Genomic DNA, 20,200 nt, shown 5'->3' on the forward strand with positions numbered 1-20,200 from the left:
TACAGGTGAGTAACTTTGCTTTCTTCTTTTTTCATATCTTTATCTCTTCAACTGAGGGCATACCTGGTTCATACAGTTAAACGAGAAACATGGAAAGAAATGCATGCATCCAAAATCACAATTCCAAACAGGAGCATCAAGAAACACCAGTATATAGAAAACTTTTTTATTCCCCTCTTCCTTTCCCTCCCGTATGTTCTTACCCAGAGGGTAATTAATCCCTGTCCCCAGATGATGCATTTTATTTTATTTATTTATTAGGATTTTGCTCACACCTTATTCAGTAGTAGCTCAAGGTGAGATACATTCAGGTACAATGGGTATTTCTCTGTCCCTGGAGGGCTCACAATCTAAGTTTGTACCTGAGGCAATGGAGGGTTAAGTGACTTGCCCAAGATCACAAGGAGCCAGCAGTGGGATATGAACCGGCCACTTCTGAATGTCAAAATTAGTACTCTAACCGTACTCCCATTTATCCCATTGAATTTCATCCTCTTCATTCTCACTACTTGTTTGCTTTTCTATTCACACTCACTCCTTACTTCTTATCCATGTGTCTGTCTCTGGAAAAAAGTGACTAAAGTAGAGGATCCAAAATGTGGAGAATGGCTGGCTTTTTTTTTTTTCTATGTCGAGGGTCCATCAGCAGTCTGAATAAGTTACGTTTGAACTTATTTTTTTCAATTTTTTCACGTGAAAGGATGGGGTTTGAATTGTTACATTACAAATTTTGTGCTGAGTTTATTAAAACTGTATTTTTTTTTGTTTCTGGTGACTTTAGTCACCTTTTCCCAGAGGTGGTCACAGTGTACTGGAACTCTAATAAGTTAATGATCTGTAACCTGTTAAAATCACCTGTAGTACCTGAAGATTGAAGGTGGCCAATGTGATGCCTATTTTTAAAAAAGGATCCAGGGGTGATCCAGGAAATTGCCTGACATCAGTGCTGGCTAAAATAGTGGAAATTATTGTAAGGAATAAAATCACTGAACACATAGATAAATATGATTTAATGCAGTGGTTCCCAAATCTGCTCCTGAAGGCACCCCAGCTAGTCAGATTTTCAGAATACCTATGATGAATATTCATGAGAGAGATTTGCATGCACTGCCTCCACTGAACGCATAGCTATCTCATGAATATTCATTGTAGATATACTAAAACCTGACTGGCTGGGGTGCCTCTAGGACCAGGTTTGGGAACCACTGGTTTATGGGCAGAGTCCGCAATAGAATAACTGCAATTATATATATATTCTTCACATGTGTTGAGAGGTTCCTTAAATCTGGAGGAAAAAGGTCTCAACTTGCCAATTTGCCCATATACATGAATAAATCATGGGCAGAGTCAACATAGATTCAACCAAGGGAAGTCTTGCCTTATCAATTTACTTTATTTCTTTGAATGCGTGAATAAACATGTGGATAAAGGTGAGCCAGTTGATGTATCTAGATTTTCAAAAAGACTCCTGAGAAAATTAAAAAGCCATGGGATAGGAGTCAATGTTCTGTTGAGGATAAGGAGTTGATTGATGGATAGAAAACAGAGGGTTGGATTAAATGGCCAATTCTCTCAGTGGAGAAGGGTCAATAGTGGCGTGCCTCTGTGATCTGTATTGGGTCTGGTGCGGTTTAAATAACATATTTATTAATGGTCTGAAACTGGGAATGATGCGTGTTGTGATTACATTTTCAAATGACACAACTATTCAAAGTTGTTAAAATGCATGGGGATTGTGAAGAATTGCAGGAAGACTTTAGGAAGTTGGAAGACTGGGCATTGAAATGGCAGATGAGATTTAATGTGGACAAGTGCAAGTGATGCACATTGTGAACGATAATCCAAATCAGTTATTTGATGCTAGGTTCCACCCTCATCGATGCAATCTAAAGTTTATACTGGGGGGGGGGGGGGGGGGAGGGTCCTCTTTTATTACTCAGGATAGTTGCCTCAGGCCACTTCCCTCCATGATGAGAGAAACCTTCCCTTTTGAAATAGTTGCAAAAATCTAATCCCCTAATCCCCTACCCCCTCCCAAATTTCATGCTCCAGTTACTATAAACCTGATATCAAAATGTGGAATAATGCAATGTTTTATAGTTTGGAAATGCGTACAACCTCTAATTTTAGCTTTCATATCCGCTTTCCAGTGTTTATTCACTGAAAGGGTAGAGAGAAAAAAAAGACCACTCCCTGCAGGTTTGTTGTTAACTTTAGCCTTGTCAGATTCCTCTTATAAGTCAGTGCACCCCAGATACAGTCTTCTCCACTGTTTGCTGCCATCTATACTGCATTTATTCAAGTGTTTCAGGGTGATAGTTATTAAAAAAATGTAATACTGTCTAGTTATGTGATCACAGTGGTTTACAAAATATAAAATTACAAAAAATAGACAGACAGTACACAATAGATAAGATAGACCTAAATTCCCCTTTTCTCCTGAAACATCAGGTAAACCAAACTCTTGGGTGAGAAAAGTATATTAACCTTTTTAAAAATTTTGTCACAAATATCAGCTAGGAGCTGATTGCAAAAGGCAGGTTCCAGGAAAGAAAAACATTTTCCAGAGTAGACACCCAGCACACTTGTGTAAATGGAGTAATCAGTCTATGCTGAGATAGACCTAGTTCGTGTTGAAACTTAAGGAAGAGTCAGTGATCCTAAATATATGGAGGCATATTCTCAAAAAACACATTGTGCCACTACTACTACTTAAAGTTAATGCGATAGGGAATGGACGACCAATGAAATTGTAGGTATCATGGTGTTGCATGATCATATATATGAGCAATCCTAACAAGACAAATTGCAGCGTTTTGCACAGTTTGGAGATGTTCAAGTGGAATCGAGTAACCCAGCATAGACAATGGTATCAAAATTAATAGTGCATGAAGCGGAGTATGTAGATTAGTTAAATCTAGTATATGCTTAACTGCATGTAATTGTTTAATACACAGAAACCTTTTTTTCTGCATATATTGGAGGCTCATTGTTTGCACATCTCTCTCATGAATGTTTAGGTGTGCCTTTAGGTGAGGGTTGGAAAGCACTGCCTTAAATGTTCCTAATCAACTCATGTCCAAATTGCTTCATGCCTCTAACTTCTCTTCCACTTTTCTCAAAAGAGGCATAGATTTAACTCATACACTTGAATTTTAGTATCTGAAATCCAAATTGCTGAATCTTTTATTTTCTATGGAACCATCTGAAAAGTAACTGCATTTTTGAGAAGCCTAAAAAGTGCCTATTTGAAACCTATTTTTTAAGGGCAACAAAGTACCTATGTGCCTGCATAAAATAAGTACTAGGTACAGTTTTATTTACACCTGCTTAGGTATGACAAAGAAAATAATATGAAGCAGTGAAGAGTAGTATCTTAAAGGGCCTAAGAGCTGTACTGGATGCTGGGGATGCGTAGACTGCAAGAGTACATGAACGCCCTCAATGTTGAGTGTTGGTAGAGGTAATTGAGAATGGACATTGACCAACTCCTGCTCAAAAAAGAGGACAGATTTGTCTTTTCAACACCAACCAATGTGTGGATGCCCAGAAGTACCGGTGTTGAACCCTATCAGTCTGCAGTATCAAGAGTACTGAGGGTGCTAGTAGCTACTGCACTCTCAAAATACCCATAGTCAGAATTCTCCTTAACTTCCTCACAAATATGTTATGCTATCCTCCAAGGACCTGAGCCCAGGGTACCAATACTGCTCAAGTGACTCAGGTGGATTTGGATATTGCCTTACACAGTGCTCTCTCTTGGATATTGGTATTAGCAGTTTTCCCAGTTACCATTCATTACTTGATCTTTCAAGGGACTTCATCTCAAACCACTGATCCAGGGAACCTCCTGTGCCATGGGGACTTTAACATTGCCCTTACATTCTTTATGAAGCCACTCAGTGGAGTTTAGTAACATAGTAGATGACTGCAGATAAAGACCTTACGGTCCATCTAGTCTGCCCAACAAGATAAAAAATTAGTTTCCCGTAGTATCCTTATTCTTTTTTGCCCATTTAAAGTTTCCTTTTCTTTTTCGACACGGCTAGCCTTCAGGTCGCTCGGTCGGGTTCTTCCCTTTTTGTGCCTTTCCTTTTTGGCGTCGTTTAATTTAGCCGAGACCGTGTTTTCTTCCATGTCATCGAAGACACCCAGCGGCTTCAAACGTTGTACTTGGTGCAACTGGACTATCTCAGGTACCGATACCCAAGCTTGGTGTATCCAGTGCCTTGGGCCCGACCATAACCCAGCCGCTTGTAGTCTGTGTCTTCGTATGAAGAAACGGACCCAAGCGTCTCGAGAGGCTCAACGTGAAAAACGTTTGGAAGCCGGATCCGGTCCTTCGACATCGGTACCGAGGTCGTCGACATCAACAGGAGCATTGACGTCAGGGAGCAAGGTAATGGCTGCTGAGAGACCATTTCGCGCTGGGAGCAGTGAGACATCGAGTGGGTCTCCACCTGTCTTGAGGCCTCCTGCTATGCAGGCCCCCAGGGACCGACCTTCATTGGACCCGGCCCCGAGGAGACGTGAGGATTCCACGTCTTCCTCGTCGGCACCGAGGAGTCTCGATGATGGGCATCGAGCGAAGGCTAAGAAGCACCGTCATCGTTCTCCTTCGACGCACGGTACTGGGAGCTCCGGGGCGTTGAGAGAGTCGGCCCCTGAGAAGCGTCGGTGCTGAGTTGCAGCATCGCTACGCAGACTGGGAGTCCATGTGTTCCCGTACCTTGACGATTGGCTGGTAAAGAGCACCTCAGAGGACAGCGCTTGGGAGTCCATACGGATGACTATTTGGGTGCTGGAAATACTAGGGTTCGTTTTAAACTACCCCAAGTCCCATCTACACCCTGTCCAGCAATTGGAGATCATAGGAGCCCTCTTCGACACACAGAAGGCTCGAGCTTACCTCCCGGAAGCCAGAACAGACAATCTTGTCTTGCTGGCATCCAAAATTCGAGCCTCTTGGCAGGTCACAGCTCGGCAGATGTTGAGATTGCTGGGCCACATGGCTTCCACAGTGTATGTTACACCCATGGCACTTCTTCACATGAGACCAGCTCAATGGACCCTGGTTTCTCAATGGTATCAAGCCACAGGGAATATGGAGGATCTCATCCAAGAGTCCCTTGAGTTTGACTCTGGGACTTCCATTCCAAATTCCTCAGCCACAAAAGGTGCTGACAATGGATGCCTCTCTGCTGGGATGGGGAGCTCATGTAGATGGGCTTCACACTGAAAGAACTTGGTCCCTCCAGGAAACAAATCTTCAGACCAACCTCCTGGAAAGCGGTCTGGGACGCTTTTAATGCCTTCAGAGATTGGGTGTCCCATCAAATTATTCTCGTTCAAACAGACAATCAGGTTGCAATGTATTACATCAACAAGCAGGAGGACACCGGATCATGCCTTCTGTGTCAGGAGGCTGTATGGTTGTGGCATTGGGCTCGCCTGCACGGCATGTTCCTTCGAGCCATATCTGTCAGGTGCACACAACACCCTGGCCGATAGGCTGAGCAGGATAATGCATCCACATGAGTGATCCCTTCACATGGGCATGACCCCCAAGATCTTCCGAGCATGGGACACCTCCTTGGTGGATCTTTTTGCTGGTCCGATCAACCACAAAGTCTCTCAGTTCTGTTCCAGGCTTCAGGCCCATGGCAGACTAGCGGCAGATGCCTTCCTCAATTGGGGGACAGGCTTTCTCTATGTGTATCCTCCCATACTTCTAGTGGCGAAAACACAAGCAAGACCATGGAACCATGATTCTGATTGCGCTGTACTGGCCACGGCAGAGTTGGTTCCCTCTTCTTCTGGAATTATCCTCTGAAGAAACGTGGAGATTTGAGTATTTTCCGACTCTCATTGCTCAGAACGATGAGTCACTTCTACAACCCGACCTCCAGTCTCTGGCTCTCACAGCTTGGATGTTGAGAGCCTAGAATTCGCTTCCTTGGGTCTTTCGGAGGGTGACTCCCGAGTCCTGCTGGCTTTCAGGAAAGATTCCACTGTTTTTTCCTTTTAAATGGAGGAGGTTTGCTGTCTGGTGTGAGAGCAGGCCCTAGATCCTCTCACTTGTTCTACACAGACCCTTCTTGAGTACCTTCTACACTTGTCAGAGTCTGGTCTCAAGACCAACCTCGTGAAGGTTCACCTTAGTGCAATTAGTGCTTATCATTGACGTGTAGAAGGAGAGCCCATCTGTGGACAGCTTTTAGTTGTTCGCTTCATAAAAGGTTTGCTTTTGTCAAAGCCCCCTGTCAAACCTCCACCAGTATCATGGGATCTCAACGTCATTCTCACCCAGCTGATGAAAACTCCTATTGAGCCACTGAATTCCTGCCATCTGAAGTACTTGACCTGGAAAGTTGTTTTCTTGGTGGCAGTTACTTCAGCTTGTAGGGTTGGTGAGCTTCAGGCCCTAGTAGTGGATGCAGCTTATACTAAGTTTCATCACAACAGAGTAGTCCTTCACACGTACCCTAAGTTCCTGCCAAAGGTGGTGTTGGCGTTCCATCTAAACCAGTCAGTTGTCTTGCCAACATTCATTCCCCGACCTCATTCTCATCCTTGGATTGCAGGAGAGCATTGGCCTACTACATAGAGCAGACAAGGCCCCACAGCTTTTTGTTTTTTTTTTATCCCAACAGGATGTGGGTTGCCATCGGGAAACGCACCATCTCAATTTGGCTGGCAGATTGCATTTCCTTCACTTATGCCCAGGCTGTGCTGACCTTGGAGGGTCATGTCATGGCTCATAATGTCAGAGCCATGGTTGTGTCAGTAGCCCATTTGAGGTCAGCCTCCATTGAAGAAATTTGGAAGGCTGCAGCATGGTCTTCAGTCCACACATTCACATCTCACTACTGCTTTGAGCAGAATACCTGACACGATTGTTGGTTTGAGCAGACAGTTTTGCAGAATCTGTTTGGGGTCTAGAATCCAGTTCTACCCTCCTAGGCCCATTTTATTCTGTTCCAGGCTTCACCCTCATTCAGTTTGTATATAGTTTCAGTTAATCTGTTTAATGTCCTTGCTGTTGCGAGGCCCAATTGACCAATGTTTGTTGTTTTAGGTAAGCCTGGATGCTAGGGATTTCCCATTAGTGAGAATATGCACGCCTGCTTGTCCTCTGCGAAACCGAAGATACTTATCTGTAGCAGGTATTCTCCAAAGACAGCAAGCTTCATATTCTCATACTCACGCCCACCTCCCCTTGGAGTTATCGCCTTCATTATTTATTTTTATTCTTTTTGCTTTAAGATTAAACTGAGAGGACCGCATTCTTGTGGCGGGCGGGAAGGCAGTTGAGCATGTGCAGTGGAGCATGGCTCTTGCTTCACAAAGCTCTGACTTTTTACTTTGGCATAAATACTGGACCGGGCGATGCAGATTGGTGTCTACCCATGTGTATGAATATGAAGCCTGCTGCCCTCTGAGAATATCTGCTACCAGTAAGTATTTTCGCTTTTCCTGGTACCATTGGATGATGTTACCCTCTTGATGCATGTTTTCAGCTATCTGGAGAACATCTGCTATAGGCAAGCAACATTTTTTGTGGCTGCGCTAGTTAATTCTTAAAAAAAAAAAAATTCTCTGGTTTAGTGCTCCTTAAACTATTCATTTTCTTCGAATTTCTCATTAAGTAGATTTGAGCAACAGTTCATCTTGAAAATGTGACAAGTAATGAATTGTGGGATCCTTGTAACTAAAGCTTCTGAAATTAATATAAAATGTTTTAAACAGCTCTCTCTCTTTCAGGGTCAGATAACGTTAATGGATGGCCCAGTATTTAAAGCTATTCAGCCAGAGGTAAGTAATTGGGTTTGCTTTTAATTTATCTAAGGAGCAATCTTAGGCGTTGCTATAGAGTGGCAAGTGCTACCCCAAAAAAATGGCCTGCCACCCCGGTTTCAGTATAAAATGTACTCTGGAAGAGGGTAGAAGCAGATCAAGGTGCATTACTTCTTGTCTAGCCTCCTCCCCCTCCCGGCATGATCTAGTATTTTTCTTTCTTCCCCTTACCCCGCGAGGCCTGTTACCTCTTGCTTTTCCCTCCGCCCCCTCAGCGATTCTTCACTGTTCTTGCGACCACCGGCAAGTAAAGCAGGTTGCCTCTGGTTATTTCTGGAAGCACTCCCTCTACTGTGCTCTACCTACACGGACACAGAACGTTGTGTCAGAAGAGGTGGGGCCAACCATAGGCAGCCTGTTTTCCTTGCTGGCGGCCATAGGAACAGTTAAGGTCCGCTGAGGGGGAGGAGAGAAGAGCAAGAAATACTGGACCTCGCTGGGCAAGGGGAAGAGGGAGAAATACTGGACTGAATGGGCGGGAGGTGGGGGAGAGGGAGAAAGGGTTAAAAAAAAAAAACCCCAATGACAGACTGTAGGGAAAGGGAAGGGAGAGTTATTTCAGAATGTAGGGAAGATGGAAGAGGGACAGAGATGGTGGGTGAAAGAAAGATGCTGGACTGGAGAGGGAGTGGAAGGAAGAGAGAATTCATGATGGGGCGGGGGAGGGAAGAGAGAGAGAGGGATGCAGTACCATGAGGAGGGTCAGGGAAGAGAGAGAAAGATGTTTGTTGACCCTGTGGTTGGGAGTGTAGTAGAAAGGGAAGGTAAGAAGTTGTACATGTGGAGGGACAGCGTCAGGATGGGTGATGCTGGACATGGGATGGGGACACAGATGCTAAACGGGAGAGGATAGGGACAGAGAGGATATGCTGGACAAGAAAGATAGGGACAGAGTGAATGATGGTGGATATGGAGAGAGACAAAATGTCAAATGAACAGAAGACCCTAGAAAGAGTACAAGACGGGTGGGGGTGGGGGAAGAGAGCAGAAGATGGATGGGACTAGGGGATGGGGGGGAGAAAGGGAATAGAGCAGAAGATGGATGGGGCTAGGGGTTGCGGGAGAAGGGGAACAGAGCACAAGATATATAAGACTAAGGGATGAGTGGAGAAGGGGAATAGAGCACAAGATGGATGGGACTAGAGGGTGGGGGGAAGGGGAATAGAGTGCAAGATGGATGGAACTAGGGGTTGGGGGAGAAGGGGAACAGAGCAGATAATGACCAGGACTTGATAATTGAGTGCGAAAGTGTTGGGAGTAGAGCAAGGAATTATGGATAGGAGAAATGGGTTGGGAAGTTTGTGGGTATATTGGCAATTGATAGGTATGAGAGGGTTGATGGATTAGGGGAATGAGTGAAGGTGTAAAATGGGGGAGGGGACTGGGTAAGAGAAAGATGAAATTAGGAAAAAGGTTGAGACATGGTGTGAATGACCTGGAAGACTGGAGAGAAATTGATAGGGTACTGAGGAGGGGTATTTGAGGAGGAGTGGTAGATCTCTGAAGGGAGTGAGATTGGAAATTGGGGTTAAACAGATGGTGAAAGAGGAGATGGGATAGAGGGTAAAAAAGAGATAGAAAAATGGCCCTGAAGGTAAGTGAAGAAAGGAGAGACAAGGATGAAGCTAGAGCTACTGAGGGGATGAGAAGCAGTGGAGAATAATTGAGGGCTGAGAGGGTGAGTACAGAGGATTGAAATGGGAAACTTGTAAGTGAGTTAAAGTTGGGGGGATTGAACACTGGGGAAGGAGAGAGACAGAGGGGGCAATGGGAATACAGGAGAGGGGGGATAGAGGGAGATGGGAAAAGCTGATAGGTTAGATGAAAGTTAAAAAGGAAACTAAGGACTAGAGGGTGAGACAAATGGAGAATGAGGGTAAAAAGTAAATGGATAGATGTAAATGCAGAGAAGAAAAAAGTGGGAAAAAAACATGAGAAGGAAAGATTAGTGGCAGACATGTTGAGAAGGAAATGAAGAAGGACATGAGGAGAAAGAAGGAATGGAAAGGCAAACCTGGAAAATATTTAGAAGACCAACACAGGAAAAGTGGAAAAGAGACTGGGACCAGCCCAATTAGGGGAAAAATGCCCAGACAACAAGGTAGAAAAAAATATTATGTAATAATTTTTGAAGATTGAGGCGTTTCTATTTTGAGAAATGTATATCTTTTCTGTTTTTGTATTTTTCAGGGTACAGGAGAAAATGTATTTCTGTTTCTTTTAACAGTATTACAGTGCTTAGTCTGGAGGGGTGGGGGGGGTGGGGTCTCCGTTTCAATTTTTGTGTACTTTTTTTGTGGCCCCTTTTTTTGTGTAAGGTGAGGATTTATCCATGTTCCATATGTGTGACTGAGGTGAAAGATTGTGCTAGCATGTAGTGTCTGTGTAGGAATCTGCAACAGTACAGCTTGTTCTGGTTTCCCAGTAGTAGGTATATTGGTGCTCTAGAGCCCAGTGTAGTAATTATAGCATTGGCTTTTCATAGGTAGGTTAAGGTTGGTATGATTTAGTACAGTGGTTCCTAAACCTGGTCCTGGAGGCACCCCAGCCAGTCAGGTTTTCAGGATATTCAAACTGAATGTTAATGAAAGAGATTTGCATGGAGTGGAGGCAGTGCATGCAAATCTCTCTCATGAATATTCATTGTGAATGTCTTGAAAACCTGACTGGCTGGGCTGCCTCCAGGAGCAGGTTTGGTTTCCTATATAGGTTTTGAATGTCTCTTTGCATTGGCCTTTTACTTGGAGCGGACTAGGTTCTACAGGCAGTTCATCCAGCTTTTTATTTCTTATGGGAGTTGCCATGGGGAAATGCACAATCTTCAGTTGGCTGGCAGATTTCATTTCCTTCACTTAAGCACTAGGCAGGGCTGACTCTTGAGGGTCATGTCAAGGTTCATCATGTTAGAGCCATGGCTGCATCGGTAGCCCACTTGAGGTCAGCCAGTGGATAGAATCCTTACAGCTCCTGGATTCTTCTGGGGGGGGGGGGGGGGGGCTCCAGGGAGCTTCTGCCAGTTGAACGTGGGGGCATGTGGCTGATGGTGCCAACCTTGAGGATATACTTGGGCTTCAGGTCCCTGGCCTACCCTGTCTCCCCTTGCTCTCTAAGGGCTCCCTAGGCTGCTGTTTCCTAGGTGCTCTGTTTTATAACTCCCCCCCCCCCCCAACTTCTCCCCCACCAAAAAAACCCTTGCAACGCTGCAGCTTTCAGCTGTCAAAAAAAAAATTTAGACTCTTTTCTCTGTTAGCGGCTGCTGGGCTGTGGGGAGTGGGAGCGCCGTTTGGCTCCCTCTGAGAGCTGCCACCTCCTTCGGGGAGTCCTTTGAGCCCCGGTGAGTTTCTCTTCAGATTTTGTTTTGTTTGCTCGTTCAGCTTTGGCGGGGGTGGACCATGCTATGGCGGCGGAAGTAATGAAGAGGTGTTCCTGCTATGGCTTTCACCATTCCGCAGGGGATTCCTGTGTAGCTAGGTGCTTTGAGGCTGTCTACAGGTCCGAGGGGCCTGTTGAGGCTTTGGGGGAGTCTTCCTGCGCATTGGAAGTTGGCACACATGCCTTGGTTGACCGCACCTGAGCCGGTTGCAGATCCAGTGCTTTTTCCTCGGGTGAACTTTCCCGCCTTTCTGGCTCTGCTGGCGCGGGGGTTTGCAGCACAGGGGTGGCTTCTGGCTCTATTTTAGATTCTTCTGGCACTAGCACGGCGGGAATGGATTTTCCCCCGGATTTTGTTCTGCTTTTACATCAAGCATTTTTGATGAAGAGAGGTCTTTCTTTGGTGCAGCCTCCCTTTACTCAGTCGGCCTGTCTAGAGGGCAAAGAACTCCTTGCTAGCCAGTGTGACTTAGTGCCACCTCTCCATTTAGAGGATCCAGCTATAAAGTGCAGGAAGTTGGCTTCCTTTCCAGAGAGAGGGTCTTTGGGACCCCATTCTCCTCCTCCCTCCATTTTGGTGGGATTGGGGGACTCAGAGTGCCCTTCCAGGCTAGAGGATGTAGAGGATGGTGAACTCCTCCAAGGTGAGCAGGATGATCGAATGGCAGTTCGGATTTTTCATCGTGATGAGCTCCCGTCTTTGATTTCAGAGGCCTTGGAGGCTGTTAATATTTCTGACTCAGATGGCCAGGCTACATCTTTTGTCAGTGTTATGATGATGAGTATGAGGAAGCCATCTAAGGCCTTCCCAATGCACGAGTCCATTCAAGAGTTAATCACCACTCAGTAGTCTGACCCTGAAAGTGGGCTGAAAGTGGCTAGGGCTATGGCTCGCCTCTATCCGGTGTCCCCAGCTACGCTAGACACTTTTTCCCTGCCTAAGGTGGACGCTTTGGTTATGGTGCTCACAAAAAAGACCGTTCTTCCAGTAGAAGGGGAGTCACACTTAAAGATATGCAGGATAGGTGACTCAAGGCCTCTCTTAAGCGTTCTTTTGAGGTGGTCCTTTCACTTGTTGAGGGTCTGTCCTCTAAACCTTTCTATCCTATTGCCTATAACTTACAATTGTTGTTGCTTTGTGATTTCATAATTTTATGCTGGTAATTTCTTAATTGAACTGTGTTGAACTTCTGAGCCAGTGGTTTCATATTTTTATGCTGCAGTTGGCTTAAAGGTGCTCTCTAGAACTGTGTTCTGAACCTGTGCTAAGTGACTTAATCCAATCAACTTGGTAACACAGAATTTGGTAACTCTGGTTCTGGTGTCTGTTTTAAAGGTGTGTTTATTTGAATTGGGTTTTGAATCTTCAGTGCCAGAGACTTAATTCAGTCAATTTGGTTACATAGCACCTAGTGACTCATACCTTAGGAGGAGGGGCAATTTGTATACAGCTGTGTGGTAAGAGAAAAAACCCCAGAACTTAAGTTTACCTTGTGAGCTACGCTGGGCATTTTCAGAATTGGTTGATTGTTATTTGAGGTTACCTGTGTCCTAGTCCCGCCCATCCACCCCTCTCCCACCCACCCCTAGGTGAACTCACTTTATATAGGGTAATCAAGGGACAAGTATCTTCATTAAACCATAATTGGTCAATCTTATTCCTTGTTATCCCCTATCATAGTTAACCTTTTTTACACTTGTGAATCACATCAGTATGTCCTTTATTCAGTGCAATACATGTTATGCTTTAATCCTAACGCAAACAATCTGGAACCTTAGAGCTTGTCCCATCTGTCTCCAATTATCAGCTTTGAAAGATGAGATCAACAAACTCAAGAGAGAGAATTAGCTACAACTAAAAAAGCATCCAGGATTACTCAATTGCCTGCCAATTTACCACCATCACTGCCACAGAGAATGCAACAACAGAGGAATAGATGGGTCACAGTATGCTCAGGTAGACTAAGATATGTGACACAGAAGCTCTCACCTTCCCAACCTTTGTCCCTGTCAAATTATTTTGCTGAGCTGCATCATTATGATGATGAAAAAAAGAAGTATTGTGGTGGAACCAGAGGCTATGAAATTAGCACAACCCAAGAAACATCCCCCAAACAATGTCAGATTGGTGAAAAGCAGAAAAACTCTTACTGCTCGGAGACTCCATTATCAGAGGCATTAACTTAGGAACACAGTTCAAGGATTCCAACCTAGTGAAATGCCTTCCAGGATCTTCAGCTACCAGATGTACTGACCAAATACTAAAAGTGATCTGAGAAGAGAGCAAGGCTTCAAATACTGATGTTGTAATTCACCTGGGGACAAATGACCTGACCAACAATAGTAAGTTTACAGCACAGAGAGCGTTCCAGAAGCTTGGGGAAGGACTGAAATCTTTGGTTCAGACTGTGTTTTTTTCTGAAGTAATTCCCACATGGGGGAAGGGAGAGGAAAGACTACGCAAAACAGTGGAGTTCAATAAGTGGCTTGAGTCTTGGTGTAAAGAAGATTTTAGTTACATAAGAACGTGGGGAAATATGTGGAAAAATAACATGCTGTACTGTAATGATGGATTACATCATTCTGTGACACGGAAAAAGGATACTTGGGGAGAAATTCAGACAGTATGTTTCTAGACATTTAAACTAGAAGGCGGGGTGACAAAAGGAAACAAGGAAATTCAGAAAGTCACCCCTAGAATAAACTTGATGGTCATCTAAATATAGAAAACCACCTAAACTCACTATGCAGATGGAAAGCAATGAGCACAAATGCTCGTAGTCTAGTTAAAAAGGTTCAAGACTTGCAAGTCCTAATGTTTGAAGAAAACTTGGATACTGTTGCTATTACAGAGATGTGGTTCAATGATTCCCGTGAATGGGATGTGACTATACCGGGTTTTAATCTTTTTAGAAAGGATAGAGAGGGCCGAAGTTGTGGAGGAGTGGCGCTGTATATGAGAGACAGTATCAGAACGGCTGAAATGCGGAGGACTTAGGGAAAGGAAGAAGCTTTATGGATCGTCTTGGAAAGAGAAGGTGGAACCTGTATCCACACGGGGGTTATCTACAGACCTCCGGTACAAATGGAGAAACTAGACAAAGATCTGACAAGGGATATTCAAAAGATTGGTATGAAAGGGGAGGTGCTACTGTTGGGAAATTTCAACTTGTCTGATGTGGATTGGAACATCCTGACTGCAGAATCGGAAAGAAGTAGGGAGATTGTGAACTCCTGTCAAAGTGCCTTGCTCAGACAAATGATGACGGAACCCATGAGGGAAGGGTCGATGCTGGATCTAGTGCTCATGAATGGAGGTAGTTTTTTCCAATATCCGGCTGGGTGCACACCTATGTAATAGTGATCATCACACAATATGGTTTGATATAAGGGTGAAGGCGGAGTGTGGACGCATAGGACTCAAAGTACTGTATTTCAGACGAACTGATTTTGATAAAATGGGGGAATACTTGAAGAAGGAGCTGTTGGAGAGGGAAGGTGTAGGAGAAGTGGAACATCAGTGGTCAAAGCTGAAGGCTGCTATAAATATGGCAACTGATCTTTATGCGAGGAAAGTAAAAACAAGAGAAACGGGAAGCCTATATGGTTCTCCAAACAAGTAGCTGAAAAAATAAGAGCAAAAGAGGCTTTGTTCAAGAAATACAAAAGAACGCAACAAGAGGATCACGGAAAAGATTATCGGATTAAACTCAAAGAAGCGAAGAGGGAAATACAGCTAGCGAAAGCACAAGTGGAAGAAAAAATGGCTAAAGATGTAAAGAGAGGTGACAACCTTTTTCAGATATATTGGAGAAAGGAGAAAACATAGGAATGGAATTGTGAGACTGAAAAATAATGAGAATGTTTATATGGAAAGTGAGGAGGATAAAGTGAATGTGCTAAACAATTACTTCTCTTCGGTGTTCAAGGAGGAAAATCCTGGTGAAGGACTGTGGTTGGCTGCTGAAGGAATATTTGGGAATGGAATGGATACTGCATGGAGATGTTACTCTATTACTATATATGGTGGCGTTGGCCTTACAAGCGTCCATCTGTAGTTCTTATGTGGCCAGAGCATGTCTTTTCTGGTTTCAGCAGGGACTGGAACAGGACTGTGACTCAGCTTCTATTTCGTCTGCTGGTGCTCCTGTGGAGCCGGACCTTGCCTGTCTGGCAGATGCCCTCTATGATTTGATCAGGGCATCTGCTAAACAGATGACTCTGGCGGTTTTGGCTCTCTGACTGTTGTGGCTGCACCACTGGTCGGCAGACATGGCTTCCAAGCAGCGCCTTACGACTCTTCCTTTTAGAGGAAAGCTACTTTTCAGTGAGAATCTTGAGAAAATTGTGAAAGGCTTGGGAGACTCGAAATCCCAGTGTCTTCTGGGCTAGTGTGAGACCAAATTCTTTGAGGGCTCGTTTTTGCAAGGCGCGCTGCATTGCTCTGGTTGTGGTTCGACTTTCTAGCGTCATAGATTCCAGCAGCGGTCATCCTTTCAGAATGATAAGCAGACTTTGGGAGCAGTAGTTAGACCTCATGCTCCAGGACGTCCTGCCCAATGATGGTGCGCAGGTCTGCCCTTCGGTTGTTTCCATAGGGTGTCACCTGACCCTCTTTCACGAAGAGTGGGTCAAGATTACTTCAGACCAGTGGGTCATAGATCTCGTCAGAGACTGATACAGACTCGAATTTGCATTGCCCATCGGAGACGCTTTTTTGGAATCTTGATGTACCACAGTGGCCAGAAAAGCGACCGTGGAGGCCACATTGCGGACATTAATAGATATTGGGGCAGTATTTCTGGTACCGCCTGCTGAGGTTCACATTGGGGCTATTCAATTTACTTTGTGGTTCCTCAAAAAGAAGGTTACGTCAGACCTATCCTCAACCTCAGGAAGGTGAACGAGTGTCTGAGGGTGCGACATTTCTGCATGGAGACCGTGCAGTTGGTGAATAGCGTCTGTGCAACCTTGAGAGTTTCTCATGGCTTTTGATCTGAAAGAGGCTTGTTTGCACATCCCAATATGGACTCCTCATCAGAGGTATCTGAGGTTTGCGGTATTAGGCCGTCATTTTCAGTTTTGCGCAACGCCTTTGGGGCTCGCCACGGCCCCTCGCATGTTTTTCAAAGTGGTGGTAGTCATTGCAGCATTCCTCCGGGGAAAAAGGGGATCAAAGTTCATCCTTTTCTCAATGATTGGTTGATTCGAGCGGAGTCGGAACAGGCTAGCCGGGCGGCCACCGATCAAGTTTTGTCATTCCTGCAGTCCCTGGATTGGGTGATCAACCTTTCCAAGAGCCGCTTAGTACCCTTCCAGTCTTTGGACTATCTGGGAGTGCTGTTTGGCACGACTCAGGGTTGTGTCTTCCTGGCAGGAGGCTTAAGCTCTGTTCTCAGGTTCACGTCTCTTTCATTCTCCTCGTCCTCGAAGTTGAGATTATGTCCAAGCCCTGGGTTTGATGATGGCCACCCTGGAGGTGGTACCGTAGGTGAAGGATCATATGTGCCCACTCCAGCGTGAACTTTTGCATCGCTGGTCTCCGGTGTCCCATGATTATCAGCGTTGCCTGCCTTGGCTTTCTTTCGTGAGGGACAGCATGGCCTGGTGGATGTGTGCCTCCAGTCTTCAGAAGGGAATGCCTTTGGTGTCACCGCAGTGGGTGATGGTAGTCACAGATGCCAGCCTTACGGGGTGGAGAGCTCATGTCTCCACTGTGTGGCACAGGACCGTTGGTCAGAAACGGATGCGACTTATCCCATCAACCAGCTAGAATTGAGAGTGGTGGTGTTGGGCCTCAGATCCTTTCATGAGCGTCTGGAAATCAGGTGGTTCGGGTTCTCTCAGGCAACACCACAGCTGTGGCTTACATCAGCTTGCCAGGTTGGTACTCAAAGCGTGATGGCCACGGAGGCGACCAGCCTGTTGCAGTGGGCAGAGACTCATCTTCTCTGCTTGTCAGTGACTCACATTGCAGGCCAGTCCAATGTTCAAGCCGATTTTCTCAGCTGTCATCTCCTCTATTCGGCGGAATGGGAACTTGCGACAGAGGCATCCTGTCTGATCTGTCAATGGTGGGGCACACCAGAGATGGATCTGATGGTGACCAGGGCAAATGCCAAGGTACTCAAGTTCTTCAGTAGAAGAAAAGAGGTCAAGTCAGCAGGACTGGACGCTCTGTTGCAACCATGGCTGAAATTAGGCCATCTGTACGTCTTTCCTCCTTGGCCTTTAATTGGGTGTCTTCTGTATCGGATCAGATTTCATCAAGGACTGGTAGGTTTAGTAGCTCCAGATGGGCCACACTGTCCATGATATGCAGATTTGGTTCAACTCCTCTACGACTGCTGGTCATGCCCGGACTCCTGTATCAGGGTCCAGTACAGATGGAGGATGCATCCCACTTGGTCTTACGGTTTGGCTCTTGAGAGGGCAAAGCTGAGAAAGAATGGCTATGATGCGGTTATCGCCACTTTGCTAAGAGCCCGGAAACATCCTACAACAGCAGCTTATGCCAGAATCTGGCATACCTTTGAGGCATGGTGTGTGGATTGTGCTTGGTCCCCCTTTGAAGCTTCTGTGTCTCAGATTTTGGTTTTTCTGGGGGTTGCAGAAGGGGTTGGCCTAAAACTCTTTTTCGGGTTCAAGTTGCAGCCCTGGCCTGACTCCAGGAATTATGGTGGAGAGACGGAAAGACAGGTGTCAGGCTCCTCCCGTGTGGCTCATTCGGATGTGTAACGGTTTTTGAAAGGTTCTCATCACCTTCGACCTCCAGTATGTCATCTGTGCCCTTCTTGGAAATTGAATCTTGTGCTTAGTGCATTGCTGAACATGCCTTTCGAACTGTTGTGCCTGACTTCAGAGAAAGATCTTACGCTGAAGACTGTGTTTTTGGTAGCTGTTTCCTCAGTGCTCCGGGTCTCTGAACTCCAGGCTCTGTCATATCGGGGAACCCTTTCTTCAATTTTCGGAATCGGGTGTTACCCTGTAGACAGTTCAGGCCTTGTTGCCTAAGGTTGTGTCGACTTTCCGTTTGAAGCAGCCACTTTTTCTTCCCTCTTTTCTGAGGTTGGATTTTCCGGAGAACTTTTCTCTGCTTTGGCTTTTGGATGTTTGTCGATCCCTTCTCCGGTATCTTCAGTTATCTAATGAATTCCATTGCTCAGATCATCTTTTTGTGCTGTTGTTGGTCCCAGGCGAGGTTATGCTGCGTCCAAGGTGACCATTGCCTGGTGGTTTAAGGAGGCCATCTTCTCTGCATATCTAGAGGTGTTGCGTACAGATTCGACTCTAGCACAGGCAGCCTCTTGGGCAGAAACTGGTGTCCTTTCTTTGGACAACATTTGTTGAGCAGCTACTTGGGCTTTTCAGCATTCTTTTGTTAAACATTACAGATTTGACTTGGCAGTGCGGGAAGATGCCCGTTTTGGGGCGATGGTGCTCTTTCGGGGGGCGGCAGCTTCCCAACCTCTTTAGGGGATTACTTTGATATATCCCACAAGTTCCTGGATTCATCTGCTGTTGAGATCAGGGAAGGTAAAATTATGTCTTACCTGATAATGTTCTTTCCTTTAGTCGCAGCAGATGAATCCAAGACCCCTGCCCTTTATTGCTTTTGCTGTGGATTTGTTTCTTAGAGTTTGGATTCCTATTGTCTGAGATGTTTGAACTGCTATGGATTTACAGCCTGTCTCACTGACACAGACTGCTCAATAATTACCGTGGATTCTTTTGGATTCGTAACAAGTAAATGAAACCTTTATTAGAGGAGCTAAATTCTACAATGATTAAGGTATATATACAATGATTAGCACATATATTAGCACATATTCACACAATGATTAGCTGTATAAACAATCATTACATCACTGGTCTCTACATCTAAGCAATGCCAAGAGTTCTGAGACCAGGAAAGGAAGCAATACATACATACAACATCACTGGTCTCCATCATCCAGGCTCATAACATCAGCTGGGGGGGGGGGGGGGGGGGCCCGGTTCACAGCGAGAACCAGGAGCTTTAGACCAGTAACAAATCCTCTGTGCAGTCTGTATGTTACTCACAGATTTATTTATTTATTTATATCATTTATACCCCACAATTTCCCACCACTGGCAGGCTCAATGTGGCTTACAACATTTAGGTAACAAACAGGAAATTACAGTAAATGGAAGTGATACGAGGGGCGGAAAGGTACAGGGTTAAGAGAAAGTAGTTAAGTCCAGATGAGCTCCCGCTCTGCTGTGACAAGCCCTCCCTTTTTATTAGGCTCTGAACCCATGTCCAAAGCTAAGGAAAATTACAGAATGCTTCTCTGCTTAGGTCTGTGGGAACGTGGTCACATGCTTTCCCAAGCCCAGGTGGCCAAGCTGGACTTCCGAAAACAAATGCCATCCTCCCCTTCACATACCAAATTAGTTAAAGCTGTGTCTTACCTTCTGCATTCCAACTTGTGTTTTGTATTTACAAGAAAAGTTACTTTCGGTCAAAGACAGAGTTGAAAAACAATCTTTTAAAATTCACTTCCATTACAATGTTTAAAAAAAAAAAAAAGAGACAGAAGAAAGCATCTTATGACATATTTCAGAGAAGACTCAATTTGTACTTATGAATACTGTTTTCCTTGAAATTTCACGTTTGTGTGTTCGGCTGTTGCTGCATTGTTGTGAGGAGGGTTTTTGTTGGTGTTGTTTCTATTTTATCCTTATCCTCTGCTTTGGGGATGCGACCTATACTGAAGTGATAAGGAGCTGGACGTCCAGGGTCACTGCTTTCTCTTCAGTGATCTCTGTCTCCACCTGCTGGTAGGCGGATATACCCACAGTTCCTGGATTTATCTGCTGCGACTGAGAGAAAATTATCAGGTAAGACATAATTTTACCATCTAAATCTAAATTTGCAAGGCTGCAACGTGGTCTTCAGTCCTCACATCTCACTACTGCCTTGAGCAGGATACTCGACACAATAGTC

At 45.1% G+C, this 20,200-nt stretch overlaps 1 protein-coding gene across 3 annotated transcripts in view; it reads left to right on the forward strand.

Moving 5' to 3' along the window:
* The window catches only part of RALGPS2 (Ral GEF with PH domain and SH3 binding motif 2), a 677,704-nt gene that overhangs the window by 113,890 nt on the left and 543,614 nt on the right, over positions 1 to 20,200 (forward strand). For all 3 annotated transcript variants that reach the window (XM_030206437.1, XM_030206439.1, XM_030206438.1), the window contains one exon: positions 7,765 to 7,815. In XM_030206437.1, coding sequence (XP_030062297.1) covers positions 7,765 to 7,815 — 51 coding nt within the window. The remainder of the gene's footprint in view (positions 1 to 7,764; positions 7,816 to 20,200) is intronic.

This window comes from Microcaecilia unicolor, chromosome 6 (genome assembly GCF_901765095.1).
Source record: "Microcaecilia unicolor chromosome 6, aMicUni1.1, whole genome shotgun sequence".
Lineage (NCBI taxonomy): Eukaryota > Metazoa > Chordata > Amphibia > Gymnophiona > Siphonopidae > Microcaecilia > Microcaecilia unicolor.